General features: G+C 38.2%; 1 protein-coding gene across 20 annotated transcripts in view; it reads right to left on the reverse strand.

Moving 5' to 3' along the window:
* Nucleotides 1–4,372: 4,372 nt before the first annotated feature.
* The window catches only part of C2CD5 (C2 calcium dependent domain containing 5), a 62,721-nt gene continuing 50,513 nt past the window's right edge, over nucleotides 4,373–16,580 (reverse strand). For 8 of the 20 annotated variants that reach the window (XM_030480775.1, XM_030480793.1, XM_030480788.1 and 5 more), the window contains 9 exons: nucleotides 15,203–15,292; nucleotides 14,353–14,440; nucleotides 13,219–13,305; nucleotides 11,674–11,724; nucleotides 10,851–10,904; nucleotides 10,563–10,664; nucleotides 9,537–9,727; nucleotides 6,561–6,707; nucleotides 4,924–5,845 (listed from right to left, as the gene is read on the reverse strand). In XM_030480775.1, the coding sequence (XP_030336635.1) occupies nucleotides 5,714–5,845; nucleotides 6,561–6,707; nucleotides 9,537–9,727; nucleotides 10,563–10,664; nucleotides 10,851–10,904; nucleotides 11,674–11,724; nucleotides 13,219–13,305; nucleotides 14,353–14,440; nucleotides 15,203–15,292 (942 nt within the window). In that variant the 3' untranslated portion in view covers nucleotides 4,924–5,713. Of the gene's footprint in view, nucleotides 5,846–6,560; nucleotides 6,708–9,536; nucleotides 9,728–10,562; nucleotides 10,665–10,850; nucleotides 10,905–11,673; nucleotides 11,725–12,340; nucleotides 12,434–13,218; nucleotides 13,306–14,352; nucleotides 14,441–15,202; nucleotides 15,293–16,580 lie in introns of those variants that run through there. The other 12 variants (XM_030480789.1, XM_030480782.1, XM_030480777.1 and 9 more) reach the window with 6 other exon arrangements.

Here is a 16,580-nt window from a genome sequence, read left to right on the forward strand (position 1 = left end):
AAAATTAAAGTGACAATTTAAAAGCCTGCTTGCAGGTTTCTGGCATGTACAAGAGATCGCTCCAGACCAGTGTACTCTGATCACTCTGCACACAGAACTTCAACTGACAGAGCACATTGGTAACAAAGCACGCAGTACGCAGCACAAGGGCAGGATCTGAACTCTGGGGAAGACAGAGGCGGGAGATTATGATAATTTAATAACAAGCAACTCTTCATTTCAGCTTCTCTCAGCCATTTCCACTCGTGCAAACAGCACCAACCCTTGGACTGAGACCAAAGTATAAATAGATCATCAATTTCAGTAAAAGCTTGAAAATTGAATTACAACTCTGCAATGCAGATAGGCCTGTTGTCCTGCAAGAAGTGTGAACAGAACCTGCAACTTACAAACTTAAACACAGCAGGCTCCTCTCCTCTGCGCAGGGCAAAAGAAGGTAAGTGCATTGTTGCTGACCTGCGGTTAACCGAACCCTCCAGAGACAGGGCAGGGAGAGAAGGAAGGGGGAAGCCCAGGGCAGGATCCCAGTATGGTGCCAGGCAGGGAGAAGGGAAGCAGGAAGAAGAAGGATTGCTGTCTGTAAGTGCTTTCATTCACTCCTCTGGCTTTTAGAGTGCATGCTGGGAGACAATGGCATCTCTTCAAAGCTTACCAGGCTCGGCTGCGCTCCCTCAAAATTTAAGAGCTCTTCAGGGCTGAATATTCTGCTCACAAGGTTGTAATTAATTACTCTAACATTTCCAAAAATCTCACAAGGTTTTCAGGCAAAGATTCTCCTTGATTGAAATGTTGTAAACATCAGATTTTAAGAAAATGAAACCAAAACTGGAATCACCCTTGCTCCTCTCCTCCCTACAATGTAAGGAGATATTTGTGTACACATTAATGGATATACTTTTGCAACAAAAATAAATGTGCATCATTTCATGTGAATATGTGTGTTTATGCTAAAAAATTGCAAGTCAACTGAAATGTGACTCCTGCTTCCAAAATTAAATAAACTATTTCAGTCTTCATCTTCTAGTCAGCAAATTGCCCATTGACTGATCTACACGGTAAATTCTTATCTGAGATCATTGACTCTAGCCACATTGGTGCTATCTAAGGTCCGCTGTTCAGGCAATGTATTCATCTGGCAGGTACAACGCCAGTGGTCCCAGCACCACTCAATACTGTCTTCAGCTGATGGTCACTTGTTGCACCCTACTCACAAGCATAGCCTCTTGATACCTGGAGCAGGACCTGCTTCTTCCACCGGCCCTCAGCATGACCTTGGCACGTTGTTTCACACCTCTACGTCTCAGTTACTTCAACTGAAAAGTGGAGAAATGATACCAACTGATTTTGTGAAACACTTAAGGTATACCAATGGAAAGTGTTACCTGATGAGAGCAGCAGCCTGGCTCGCTCTCATAGCAAGCAGGTCTTGTACAGCTGACTTCTTGAAAACCTGGGAAGAAAGCTAGCCTGTGCATGGAAGAGCCTCAGAAAGACAAAGTCCTTTCCTGCCACTGGAAACCTTCAGCGTGTCAGATATGTCATGACTTATGCAAGTTTGAAAATGAACGGTGGTTCAGTATTCAAGCTACTGTGTCAGCCTACATCCTGAAACACAGTTGTTAACCCCTGCATCACACTGCTGCATGGGGCCCGATGGAGCGATGGGTCTCCCGTGGTGGCAGGAAGCAGGGCAGCTGGGACACCGGGGCAGCCCCAGCACGGCAGCAACCATGGCTGGGCACGGCAGGGCTGAGGGGAGCTGGAGATCAGACCTGCAGCAGTATCACAGGGGCTGGGACTCAAACGGGACGCTGGGCCATACAGGCAAGGTGAGATGAGACTAGGCAGGGACTGCAAGACCTGCTGGTGCTCCCAGGGCCTGGAACTGTTCTGCAGACAGGGCAAGTCACTTCACCCGTTTTTGCTTCATTTCTGCTTTGTAGAGTAGTCAAAACAGAGCTTTCCCTTATCTACCAAAACTACAAGTACTTCATAGCAAGAAAACTTTTCTTGCCACACAGCCCAAGGCTCAACAGCAGATGTGCAGATACTGGAGCAGCACAGTTGTTCATAATGGGCTTGCCAAGAAAACTGTTACGCAGATCACTCATCAAAGCTTCTGTCTGTCCTTATCTGAACACCAAAAGGGAACTGAGAGCGCTCCAGAAATTTCAGTTACCAACATCTCGCTCTTCCCAACTGTTTGTAATTCCCTGCATCTGTCTTGCTTCTATTTTCGTGTATCTGCCTCTCAGTTTCTAGAAAGATTGGTGCAGGGCTGTCTTTCAGTCTGACAGAAGTGAACCAGACCTTCAGGTTTCATTTCCAAGGAAACTCTCATTTCAACTAAACACCAAGAAAAAACTTTTGATTCCACCTGGGGGAGAGGGGAACCACAATTAACTTCACACATTCACTAGAGGACATTTGCTCTCACTTGGCACCTTTCGTGTGTGCGTATTGGAGTTCATAAACTTTAAGGTTAACAAGGGAGGGGAAAGCAAGCTGAGGACTTTTCAGTCAGCTCAAAAACCAAGATCCTAGTTGAGAAAAAAAAGGAAGAAAGGAAAAAAAAAAGAGGGTTGTTACTCTAGAAGATTCATTCCTAAAAACACCATGTTGGTTGGGACATGAAGCCAGCATCTCCCTCAGTGTTAATTCCTGCTCACCTTTAAGCATGAGTTGGCTGACTTAGCAAGCACTATGTCAGTGCTCTGAACATAGTGATGGTTAGAGAAAGCTGTGGAAACAATCAGCAAGCACCATCTCTTTTTTAGTCTGCTGCTGTTCTCCAAGAGGAGACAGTTGTTCAGGCCCTGACTGCACAGTCACCTGAAAGCCTGAAACAGACTTAGCTTTACTGCTCCAAGTAAAGCAGTGCCTGGAGAAGTGGTCTTTTACAGCAGATTTTACCACTCCTTTCTAACGAAGGATGATACCACCCAATCTGTCCACAATATGGATGTGAAAGTCTTAAACACAAACTTAGTTGTTCTTCTGAGGGCTGCAGATAGGAGCAGGGCTACTTCCACTTCACTCTGTCATTCAGATTCCTCAAGTCAAGAGAAAACAGCAATGCTGTGGGTTAACTCTGGTAGGCAGCCACACACCACACAGCTGGTTGCTTGCTTCTTCCCTTCCAGAAGGATGGAGAAGATACTTGAAAGGGCAGAAGTGAGAAAGCTCACACATTGAGATAGGTTAATAAGAGAAAAAGGACAAAACAAAGAAAAACAAGTGATGCAACAAGCACCCCTAGGTTTACTGTTGAGCACAGTGTCATGTGGTATAGGATATCCCAGGGGTCAATCTGGGTCATCTTAACGCTGTGCAAGCACTGTACAGTTAATACCTAAAACATCCCTGTGTTAACAACTTTGTTTTGGTCACACCTCCAAAACACAGCACCATACCAGCTGCTATAAAGAAAATTAACTCTATCCCAGCCAAAACCAGTACAAGCAAGTTGCATTAGCTCCTACCCCAAACAGCTGTTCACAGAGTAAATTCCTGACAAAGCAGCATTTGTTTGAGGCACAAGTGTCTCCCTGCATTGGGAAGTCCCTTTCGAGTAAAGCGCAGGGTATCATGGATTAACTGCTCCCAGTTCAGCAGAAACGTCAATGATTCTCCCACAATCAAAACTGCACGTTAATAAGTCATGACTAACTATTTAGCATGACTAAATTTACCCAGCTGAACCAATTAAGAAAAGCTAAATCCCAATTAGTAACAGTTAAAAAACACCTTTGTCATTTCTGGAATAATAATTAGAGATTAAAATTTCTAGATGAAAAAGCTCATCCTCTATGTCTAATGAAACATACTAGAAGAAATTGTGACCTTTTAAACAGTTAGAAATTAAAAGATGGCATTAACACTTCCATAGAAAGTACCAATAAAAAAAAAACAAACCACCAAAACAAACCAACAACAAAGGAAAGAAAAAAAAAATAAATCAGGAAGCGCAACTTTAATGTGCTACTTCAGAGATCATTTCCATGCTGAATACTTATGTTGAAAACAGTTTCTTGTGTCAGCTCCAAGACCTTCTGAAGTTATTAATATTCTGCCATCAGCTTCAAAGGGAACAAGATTTGCCTTGCAAAATAATCGAGATGCAACTATTTACAGGCAACGTAATTTACAGTAGCTTTAGTTGCAACAGCTACAGAATTCAGAAAGACAATTAACTGTATGAGTAAAATGTTCTTGTAAGGACCTAATTCAAACACTTTAAATATAATAACAAATTTTAAATAATCAGGTTGTAACATGCTATACAAAAAATGTTCTTCTGAGGAAAATGGGGGTGGGACATCTTTAGTTTGTATCCTGTATACACATTTAACTTACACATATAAAAAGGCAATTAATTTTGTAAAGAAATTTAATGTGCAAGAATGATTTCCATGCTCATTTACAATGAAATAATTAGTTTTAACAAATAATCATGCCTTTGCAAGCAGAATATTTACATTCAAGTTTACAAGTTTGTTCAAGTTCCACATATGGTATTGTCAGAATTAAGTAAGAATGCATCTTCAAATCAAAGTTTGCATTTTGTATCTTAAAACATCACCACCTGTCAGACACTTACAGGAAATGACAAATTTCCTTTCTTTGCAGTATCCTCATTTCCCAGCTACAGTACTGGAAAAAAATCCAAACAACCCAAACCCCAAAACCAAAAAACAACTAAATCCTCAACTCGCAGAAAGCAGCATCACAAACATACATTAATCTCCAATTAACGAGGCATTGCCAGCTTGTTAAACAGAAAGGAGGCTGGAGACTACCTCTGTATAACTGACTTCTGGAGGACTGTTCATGTCATCCTTGCAAGAGGTCACGCCTTAAGAAAATGAGCCTCGGGACAATTCTTTCACAGAATCTTATATATAAAAAAAGATCTGTCTTGTCAATGTGGAAGTGAACATCTTATAATAGCACCGAACACACTTTGGAACTTTTTGTTCTTTTTTTTTTTTTTTAACTACAGGAATGACTAGGAAGTCTGCATCATGGTCTGCCACCTTGTAAAAACAACAACAACAACAGCAAAAAAACCCAAAACACCCACCCAAAACATTTGCTGCATAGCAATAATCTTTAGAAAAATAAATCAGCAGTTCACAAACAGTTTGAAAAAATTTTTAGTGTGAAGAAATTCAAACTGTAATGTTTTGGTGCTGCTTCTTCCTCCTCACACTCTACGATGTACATTCAGGCTTCAGCTCACATTTTCTTAGCCTCTTTCTCTTGCTCCTTCAGCAAAGGTTGCCAATACAGGCTTCTCAGTATCTCCCACCCACCCCAACTCCTCTTTTATCTCTTAAACAGAGCTGGGAATCAGCTAATACAATATGCAAACTCAGAAATGGTTCCAAATTACAACTTTTCATGGTCCTGTTCAACAGCTCAAAAATGCAACAGAATTTTTATTCACTTTCACAGTGCCATGTGATGCCTACTATTTCAATCCACGGTCCTAGGTTTCACAGGGGCCTGTAGTTACAACAAACAAATGAAAGCATACCTGATGATATGCTACCTTGACTATTACATACAGTTAGAGGACGAAGTATAGTGATTGTCTCAGATTTTGGCTATTAACATTATGGGCAGACACCGGTTTTGAAGATGCAAACCTAAACATTCCCACATTTTAAATAATCTTTGTATTTGGCAGAAATTATTTCATTTTTTGTCTTCATGTTGTGACATCTCCTCCAGTACTCGTGGGTTGAGAAACAGCTGTAGAAGGTTGGACTGGTAACATTTCTAGCTCAGATTCACGTACAAAGATGACAGCATCACCACTGACATTTATTAAACACTGAGCCTGAAAACAAAAGACAATAAACGGTTACCAAACACTGAATAATACATTTCATTTATATTTTATCTTTACTTATATTTGCTAGATATTACTACACAGATAATAGTAAAGTCAGAGGTCAGGAGAAGGACAAATTGTTGGAATTTATTAATGGGCAATCTCTGCCATATTTTCTTTTATATCCACTCACTCGTGTGCTCTCAAGCATGTAGACAGATTCTCGTAAGATCATCACAAATGAAATATCTGGATAGCTGTACTTCCTTTCACTACTGTTTTGAACATATGTCATGTAACAAAACAACCATATTCTGGTGTTGTCTTTACCAATTAAGTGTTTTCCCGTTATGTCCCAAAAGAGAGCATTTTGTATCAGCAACTCCAGGTGTTTTTACACAGAGTTAGGATAAAAATCCTAACACTGTAACATCAGAAATGCTAAGTAAATTCAGCACTACTGTGTAATCATTTCCTGTAATCTACTTAATTCTAGTAAACTTAGTATTTTTACCCATTTGGGCATTTATGAAGCATATTCACGATTTTTTATTAACTCAGCTTGTTCAAGAACACTCTTGACTTCTTTAACCAAACATTATGCTGAGAGATCCAAAAGTGTTATGCAGATATAACAAGGTCACTGTTTTTCAAATATATAAAATGTTTAATTGTGTCATACTAATCATAACAAGCACTGTTATTTCGGACCATAATTTACCTGATTTTTGTTTGGATTCTCCATGAAAACACACTGCTTCATTATGTAGGAGACAACTGCATTCCCTCCTAAAGCTGCAACGTGAGCTCTCACCATTGCAAACACTTCAGCAATAAAAGTATGCAGAAAACCACTGACACCACCCTCCTGAAACAGGAAAACAAAAATTACATTTTATGTTAGTTATAGCTACAAGATGCTGAATACTTTTCTTACACTTTTATCTGTTCAATATTTCAGTGAATCCTAAACGGTAAATTGTATAGAACTTCAAAGCCATTCACTGTTTAATGGGTCACAGCTAAAAATCAGACCAATGGAACTTACTGTTTGAGGAAAAGAATCACAAGAAGGTTATTCATTTGTGACTGGTATTCTTTGCAGCCACTATATTACACATACTTGTACTTTTCAGACATTCCTACACCTCTGCCTTTAATACTCCAATGACAGTTGAATAATGATTTTTCTTCTTCCATCAGGAGGGATACTGCCCTTTTCTTTTTTGATAACTGGGAAGCAGATAAAGAATAGTTTCTACCAAGAATTAAAGGAGATTTAGACTTCTTGGAAATTACTTGTAAGAAGTGGCCATCACTGCAACTTCATGTATGCTAATGTCTGTCAGTAGCTCTCAACATTCTGTAAAGAAATCATCCCTCAAAATACAAAGTAAGCAAAGGACAAAGTAGATACTTGACAAGCAAGCTCTTCAAGTTGGTTTGTTGTTGGTTTTTTTTTAACCCTTCCTTGAAACCCAAAAGAACTTCTAGCCATCATGTTTCATTAGGATTTTTGACTTGATGGTGCTTTTGGGGGATTTTTACTTCTCTGGTACAAGCTCAATAATTTTCTGTGAAAGGAGAAGGAAAACAAAGAAGTATGGGTTTTTTTCTATACAATCCTTATCAAAGAATGCAAGCAACCGCATTGCAGGGAAAACCCCAACACACAAAACACAGGCAACCAACCAAAAAAATACAAAATCCACAGAAAAATAATGAAGAAAGAAACTGATCAAACAGAGCTCACTATAAGCTCAAAACATCTATAAAATTTCAAAATGAAAGTCAAAGGCAAGATCTCTAGACTTCCCACAGGTGTGCGTGCCACTGGAGAAAATGGAAGAGGCAGGTAGAAGAAGAGGCTAGCTATGCTGAACTTCAACAAACACGGGCTGCCCTCGTACCTACTGGAAAAAGTATCATCTACCCTGAACAAATTTGTAAAGACATAAGAAAATACATTTTGGATGAAAATTAACAAACAAAAGGGCAAGTATAATTTCACCAAACATAAAGCATGAATGAAGTCAACTGCAGACAGAAATAAAAATTTCAATACAAGTTTGTCATTCCTTGTGGAATTTTGATTTTGTCCATGTATTTCAACCGTTACAGCAGGGAAGAAGAAAAAAATCTGTAATATTATAAACCTAATACAAATTTTGATGGCAACAGGAAACAAAAGATTACGAATATCCATCTGTAAACAACCAAACCCAAGAGCAATGGATAAATCTGACTGAAAAGTTTCATTAATTTTTGAAGCACAGGGTCTGGTATATACTTCAGCTTATGAAAGTGTTCATAGAGTCTCAATATTCTGTAAATTACTGCAAGCAAAATATAAAGCCACACAAACACAAATGCTGCTAATTATTTTTCTGTAGAATACGAAACATCTGAAAGTTGCTCAAGTTAGATATGACAACTGCTCTGTTTTGACTCCGTTACAGCCTCAGTGCAATACTGCGCAACTAGTATTAAAAGAGGTTTGTGACTCAGCCTATGCACCTAAAATACATGTAAATTACCTGCCCTGGGTGCTGCAAATAGCACACTTACACTATCACAGAAACTGTACAACCATCCCAACTTCATGGAGGAGTTGAATTAAATACTTGAGCAATCCACCCTTGCCTAGTTTTGCTATCATAAAGACCAAAGCCTGCTTATCAGCTATTTTATGTGTAACCACAGAAGTTACAGCTAGTACAGAAGTGTCATATAACCATTTCCCTGATGATATCGTATACATCCTTTTGAAAATGCTGTCCTTTTCACATAGATTGCTCAAGTTAAAAGGGGCCATAATTTGCAAGATCGAAACAAGATGTTTGTCTGATCAAAGTTTCTTTAGAGAGCTGATAATTTTTATTAACCTCTGCTCTGTAATTTTATCAATCTGTAACTAGCAAGAAACAGCATACTCTTCAGCAGTGACAAGCCAGGTAAGAGGTACATTCTATTTCTGTGGCCAGAAATTGTAGCAGAAAGATGCTACTTCCCAAAAGGACATGAAAATAATAAGGAACACGTCTTGCATTTTGACATGCTCAGAGGGTCTGCTGTCCAGATCCAGACTGGGAATCATTGTTTGAGTATCACAAACTACACCTTCTAAGCTGGTTGGGGAGTTATATACTCTATGGCTTGCTTTTTAGATGTTCATCACACAGAGCTACCTTACTGAGAATGCACAGAATATAACATTTATAATCGGCATAACAATTATACATGATACAGAAATCTCGTATTAAAGAATTCTAAAATCTAAATACATTGTGAAAGTTCATCATTAAGCTTGCTAAATGAGAGAAGAATGGAATTATTATTTTTTTTTAGCATTTAACATTAATCTCAGTTTAGGGTTCAAATTATCCCAACTAGCACTGTTGTTGGTCAAAGGCCCATTTTTTTCAGATAGTTCTGTTTAAAAACTCATTGGTTTAGTATTATATTCAAATTCAACAGCTATGGTTCAGTAGCCCTTTCCTAACACTGCTAAACACAAATCAGCTCTACACGCTCTATAACAAGAGTAGCACAATGCAACTTACCATTCGGCACCTACCCTCAAGTGTCAAAAACTCTATTCTCTTGCTGTGCCATACCCCAAACTCAAGCCTCTTCAGATATTTACCTTTGATTATCAAAATTAACAAAAAGTGCTAATCCCTGATATACAGCTCACCTCACGTAAAGAAGTGGTTTCTCGTATAAAAAACATGTTGATTATCCCAAGATATTTGGTTATTTTTGCCCCAGGTAGAAAAGAAAGAGGTGTCATCTTAACAACTGAGACGGTAGAATTGGTGCATGATGGAACAGAACGGTGCCGTAAGTACCCCTCAGCCAATGGACTTGCTTTGTCAAGTGAAGCAGCTAAAAAGATGGGAAAAAAGAAGAGCAAGTAACTATCAAGTAAGATTGATTACTGTTTTTCAAAACACAAAAACTCTTCTTTATGGTTTCCAAATAGCTTGGTGGCAACATTCAGCTGCCTGTGATGCTCAGCCATATCATGTGAGAAAGGAAATTATCATGCAATGCATGCAAAAGGAGACAAAAAGCTGAAGTGGAATTTATTTGGAAGAGTGGCATTCCTGCAAAGGAAAACATTGAGGCGAGTAGCTGCACATACATCAGTTATAAAGTGAAGGTAAAGAAAAAAGTGCCAACATTTTGGAATACATATTCTGCTGGAGGAACAAATTACAGGAAGTGTGAAAGTTGTTGTGTTTCCCCAGTGCAGCATTTTCCATTAAAACAGATATTAATCTTTGCTAATTTAAGCAAGATAGTCAGACCTGTGGCCAAAGAACTACTGAAAAATAACTCACCACTTGCTAATTTAGTGACCATTGCCTTGACTGTCACCTTGGTGATTGCTTCCTGTTTCTCACCAAAATTTTTCCAAGATCATACATACACCTACATCCATGCAGTGTATGTTATATAATTAGTAGGCGTACACATTTATCAATAACTATATTTTACTAAGTGAACAGAAATACTGTATTTTGCTTTTTATGATACTGGTTCATAAACCCTATATTAGCTTACAAAGACATTAATAATGTCGGCAGTTTTCACACTCAGGTAGTCAATCTACACGTGATCTGCAATACTATTGCTGGGCAGGGAACTCCACTATTCACCACTGGGAAATCAGAGATATGTCTCAGATTATCATAACGTGGTAGAAACAGCCGCCTACTTGTCTTAATTGATCCGCGCCTTATGGTCTGAGCTTTCAGTTTAATGAGCTCTATCCAGCTGTTGCATCTGTCTGCAAAGGAACTGTAATCAACTGACGTTGCTGAAAACACAGACAGAAAAACAAAAGAAAAAACAAAGGAAAAAAATATGGATGATGTCTCTTGCTCATCTCAATGCTCCTTCTGAGGAAGCAATTATCTGTGTCTGAGAGAGAACAAACATCCCTTTCCAGGTCTGTTTAAAGGAAAAGTTACTGTAGAGGTTTGACTTGTCCAAACCAGTGTACCGATTTCTGGTGATGTCCCAGCTGTGAACCAACTGCCTGACTGGGACTTCATCACTGAAAAAACATGCAAATACAGTAATTAATGACTAATGCTAGATTTTTATTTTAATCTCATGTTAGGTATTAAGTTTGGCTTTTTCAAGTTTATTTAAGCCTTGTTTAATTTTAGTTTTCATTGCTATTCTTTTCCTCACAAAGAGCTGCTGATCATGATTTAAGCTTCCTAACTATATTTATAAATATCTAACCTAAAGACTGAAAAAAACCCTTTGGTGATGAGGGTAAGAGTCACAAGCTGAAACAACACCTCAGTTTTAAAAACAAATGAATTTTCCTTACAAAATGCTGTCCTCATTCCCCCACCATTCCCCCTCAAAATACTCCCTCTCCTCTGCTATCATTACAATGAGTTGTTTCTGCTATGATTTTTGGTATTAGTTGCAAGGGTGTTTGCATATCTTAAAAAAAAAAAAAAAAAAAAAAAAAGTTTTGCAAACACAGTTTCTTCATTATCCTGAAGAAACAGAAGGAACACATGCTAACTTCAAATTAAGACAAGCAAAAAAGCTGTCTCTCAGGGAACTAATTTTCTGTCAGATAACGTGATGTCAATGTATCTGACAGAGAAACACTTATTAACAAATCTGACTTTTGTAATTAAAAACCACATCAAAATATTATGATATCATTAAGCCACACCAGAGCATGCATTCTCAGTTAACTAGTAAACACTTCCTGGATTGAGACACATCCAAAAAGAGTGTACCAATATCCCAAGAATGCTCATTCTGTTCTGGCGCAGGGCTAAATTAAGTAAACTCACCTCTCTGAGCCGCAGGAATACCTGTGTGAGAACTTGCACCCTCCAGGGCTTCTAATAAGACAAAATTAATTCCATTCAGGTAATATATGCGCAGAGTCATGTAGTACAGGACAACAGCTTTGTTCTTATAAAAATAAATTTTTAGAGCAAAATATAAGGAAAAACATATTCTCTATATAGTATATTATGAACTTTGATAACACATAATACATTAGTATAAATAATTAACTTTACAAAATCTGCCTCGCCATATGATCATTTACTAAAGGTCCTTAATATATAAGGTTGTATAAAAATATTCTTAAAATAACAATCTTAAGTATGTAATAATGGTATCAACATATTAAATAAGCTGCTAAGTAAATATAACTACAATTAAACCTGGAGTCCACTTGTAAAGAAATGACAGATGAAATAATTATCTAGTTGAAAGCCTCTAAAGCTATGTACAGTACAATATGGAATGTAAAGTACATTCAGAGAAGTGATATAAATGAACAGGCTACCCTCTACTGGTCAATGCCCATTATACAAGTAGCACAGTCTAGTGAAAAAGACACCAGTCAGGAATTTCTGGATAGCTCCTCTTTTTGAAAATGAAAGGTTAACAGTACCATAATGTGACAAATTAAACGTTAACCACACACAAATGAATAAAAATTAAAAATAAATTTAAAAAATACAAACCAATATTATTCCTGAAATTAAACTGGCCTCTGAAAATACAAGTAAATGTGGTTGGCACCCTCCTTTATGCAACCTATGCAAAGGGCAAAAAGGAAGCTCTAAGATTTTACTAAAAAGAACATTTACAATAATTCTCAGATACTAAATTGCCTATCGCTAGCCATTTTTGTGGGAAGACAATCCAAAAACAGAGGAAGTAAACCCAGCTGATTTCAGTGAATAACAACCTAATTTTTAATACAGTCACAGAAGAATTGTGACAACCATTCTTGAAATGCAGCTCTATCACAGGCAAAATAAAACGACTGCTTTAACAACTAAAACAAGCTGCACTGTACAAATTGTTTACTATGCAAGTTTAGGCTCTTTTCACTTAGGAAAAAAAAATTATGCAATTTTGCTCAGCTGAACAACCAGTGTTTGCTAGATAAGGTAATTCCCACCATTAAAACAATGAGATTAATTATCTGAGGCTGACAATACATGGAGTTCGTTTACATGGGCCATTTGCAGAAGTAAAGCAGTATGAAGCAAATCTAATCATGAAGTAATTTATAATTCTTTAAGTCAAACGACATGCAACACCCAGTGGCTTGCAGCATTTTCGATACTATAAATGCAAAGACAGAGAAACTACAGGTAATCTACAAAAGAACATACACAGAATGATTATCCAATCCATCTTATGCGACTCACAAAAAATTCAACTTTAGGGATGAACATATCCACTATGCTTAGGTAGCAAAGATTATTTAAAGCATGTAGAAGTACAGATATTTTAAAGCTACTGCAACAATGAAAGATCAGAACTCAGAATCAGTAAAAAACAATAGTTCAGCATTCTGCCATTTAACAAACCTTTAGCTGGTGAGAATGGTTGAGAAGCAAGGGGATCAGAGCAAAGTTCCAATGGAAATTGTAGCTGTTCTTCATTGTCTGCAGATGCTTCAACAAAGAAAACATACCCAATTGATAATTAATCCCCAAAATAAGATTTGCTACTAACAGTAAGCACTCCAGATTCAATTTAGTCAGGTCTGACCAGAACAAATTTTCTAAACATATGCCTACAGTGATGCAGTTCTAGACAGTTAGGTGTCTGACAATAAATCCAGCTGCAAAATTGAACAGAACCCACGTTCTAGTAAATAGAATTTGATTTAGTATTTTCAGGAAAAAATATTAAGTCAATTCATACATTTTAGTTGATTCTGCAGTTGGAGCTGAGTTAACTACATATTACATTAAACAGTAGCAATTTATTTCCCATAAAAGAAAACAATCTACTGTTACTATTGAAGTAAGGTATAACTAATGTTTTAGAAACATATGGCTCTATCTATCTAATTCTATTCTTCAGAATGGAATATCTTCAAAGTTCTGTCTAAATTCTGACATCCAGATTGCATACATACATTTCTAGCTTAAGATGGTGCTTCATTAGCAAGATGACATATGCAGATTGCAGCAGTCTCTTCTACTCCCTCTGTAATGCTATATGCTTCACTGATCTCCAAAAATATTACTGACCTACTTAAGGGTTTTGGGGAGGTTTTCTGAAGCATTATGAGTAATTTATTTTCTGCCTTCTTGAAGTAAAGACAAAATTTGCTACTTATAAGAACAAGTATTCTCTAATGACTTGTACCACGTTTCGAAATACAATGGGAATGTCATCATCTGTTACACTAATTCTTTAGAGAAAAACATTCAAAGAAGGATGCTACATGGAATAAGGCAATACTTAACATTTTTTCATGTTACTATAAGTTTGTTAACTATGTAAAGCAAATACAAAATACTTCATAAATAATTCATCCTACTGGAGGTCACATTTATGAATTCTAAAAAACTCTATGTTATGACTTTAGGATTTTACAGGAAATCCCTTTAAAAATGTGTAATTGCAATTAAAATGCAAACTCATTAGGCACTGGGGGGAGAAAAGAAAAGAAAATTATCTCTTATCTTTACATGCCTCACAACATTTACCTCTTTGCTGTGATTTTTCTGTAGGGCCTTTGTTGGTTTGCAATGCTTGGTTTTTGTCATATGTAATTGCAACAGCTGTGACTGCAATCTGCAAATCAGAAATATAAGGCATATTAGGTAACTTAATCTCTCATGCAATCTGCAAAAATAATTTTGCAAACAAGGCAGCTTTTTACATAGAAAAAAAATAGGGAAAAAATCATCTAACTAGACATACTAAAAACCCGTCACAGCGTAGCATAAAAGTAATATTAAAGTCCATTGTTAGAACATACACCTTACAGTGTTTGTCCCACATTTATGATTTTGTTCATAAACTCTTTCCTTCTTGGTGAAAGAACATAAAAAAGATCACAAAACCTCATTATAGTTTCATTTGTAAGAGAAAAAGAGATGTTTAATTGAACGCAAGAATGATACTATACTTCTAAAGAAAACATTTTCCTTAAAAATAACGAAGTGTATCATATCACCTTGAAGCAGCAAGAAAAAAATTGTAATGAAAGCATATTTAGCAAAGCAGCGTGCCATATTCTTGTAATGTATGTGGTAACACCTTTTAATGGATATCTAGTCAGGTCTTTTCGTTTACCATCCAAGTAAAAAGCTATACAGTCTTAAGGTGCACTGTGCTCATGAAATGCCATGTAGTCCCATGATTCTCAAAACTGGTGAACTCCACAGGCCACCCATTTTCTTCACCTAACATGCCTTTAAGTTTTACTTCAGAATTCATCAGACATACTAGCAAATCAAATCCTAGCTTAGCTTACTCTGAGCAGCAAATGTTCACTAAAGGCTGTAACTGGCATGCCTACGTGCTGAAAGTCAAAAGAAGCAGTTTACTTACCTGAACTAATTCATCCTCCGGTAGAGCAACTGTAAAATTCACATGACAAAGGCAGCAGGGAACCATCGATCGTAGTTTAAAATACAAGCTCTGTTGAAGACAAGGTATTATTTGTGTTTCTCTAAAAATATGTATGGTTTACTTCAGAGAAATTAAAGATCAAAACTCTTTCATAGTAGAAATCATGTAATCATACTAATCTTTTCTTGAACAAGAATTAGAGGCGTGACTGGACTTGTGCAAAGCATTCTATGCTGCAATGCACAACATCCTTGTCTCTAAACTGGAGATACATAAATGTAATGGATAGATCACTAAATGGATAAGGAATTGGCTGGATGGCTGCATGCAGACAGTTGCAGTCAACAGCTCAATGTCCAACTGGAGATGGGTAACGAGTGGTGTCCCTCAGGGGTCGGAGCTGGGACTGATCCTGTTCAGCATCTTTGTTGGTAACAGTGGACAGTGGGTTTGAGCACCCTCAGCAAGTTGGACAATGACACTAAGCTGTGTGGTTCGGTTGATATGCTGGAGGGAAGGGATGCCATCCAGAGGGACCTTGACAGGCTCGAGAGGTGGGCCAATGCCAACTTCATGAGGTTCAACAATGCGAAGTACGAGGTCCTACACCTGGGTTGGGGCAATCCCAGGCACAGCTACAGGCTGGGCAGAGATTGGATTGAGAGCAGCCCTGAGGAGGAGGACTTAGGGGTGTTGGTTGATGAGAAACTGAACATGAGCCGGCTTCAGTGTGCGCTTGCACCCCAGAAACCAACAGTATCCTGGGCTGCATCAAAAGAAGTGTGGCCAGCAGGTCAAAAGGTGATCCTGCCCCTCTGCTCTGCTCTTGTGAGACCTCACGTGGAGTATTGTGCACAGTTCTGGTGCCCTCAACATAAGAAGGACATGGAGCTGTTGGAGCAAGTGCAGAGGAGGGCCACGAGGTGCTGGAGCACCTCCCGTATGAAGACAGGCTGAGAAAGCTGGAGCTGTTCAGCCTGGAGAAGAGAAGGCTGTGTGGAGATCTCATAGCAGCCTTCCAGTATCTGAAGGGGGCCTATAAGGATACAGGTGAGGGACTCTTCATCAGGGAATGTAGCAACAGGACAAGGGGTAATGGGTTTAAACTTAGACAGGGGAAGTTCAGGTTAGATATAGGGAAGAAGTTATTTACTGTGAGGGTGGTGAGGCACTGGAATGGGTTGCCCAACGAAGTGGTGAATGCTCCATCCCTGGTAGTGTTCAAGGCCAGGATGGACAGAGCCTTGGGTGACATTGTCTAGGGTGAGGCATCCCTGCCCATGGCAGAGGGGTTGGAACTTGATGATCTTAAGGTCCCTTCCAATCCAAACCATTCTACTATTCTATGAAATGTCAA

The sequence above is a fragment of the Strigops habroptila genome, chromosome 3 (assembly GCF_004027225.2).
Source record: "Strigops habroptila isolate Jane chromosome 3, bStrHab1.2.pri, whole genome shotgun sequence".
Classification (NCBI taxonomy): Eukaryota; Metazoa; Chordata; class Aves; order Psittaciformes; family Psittacidae; genus Strigops; species Strigops habroptila.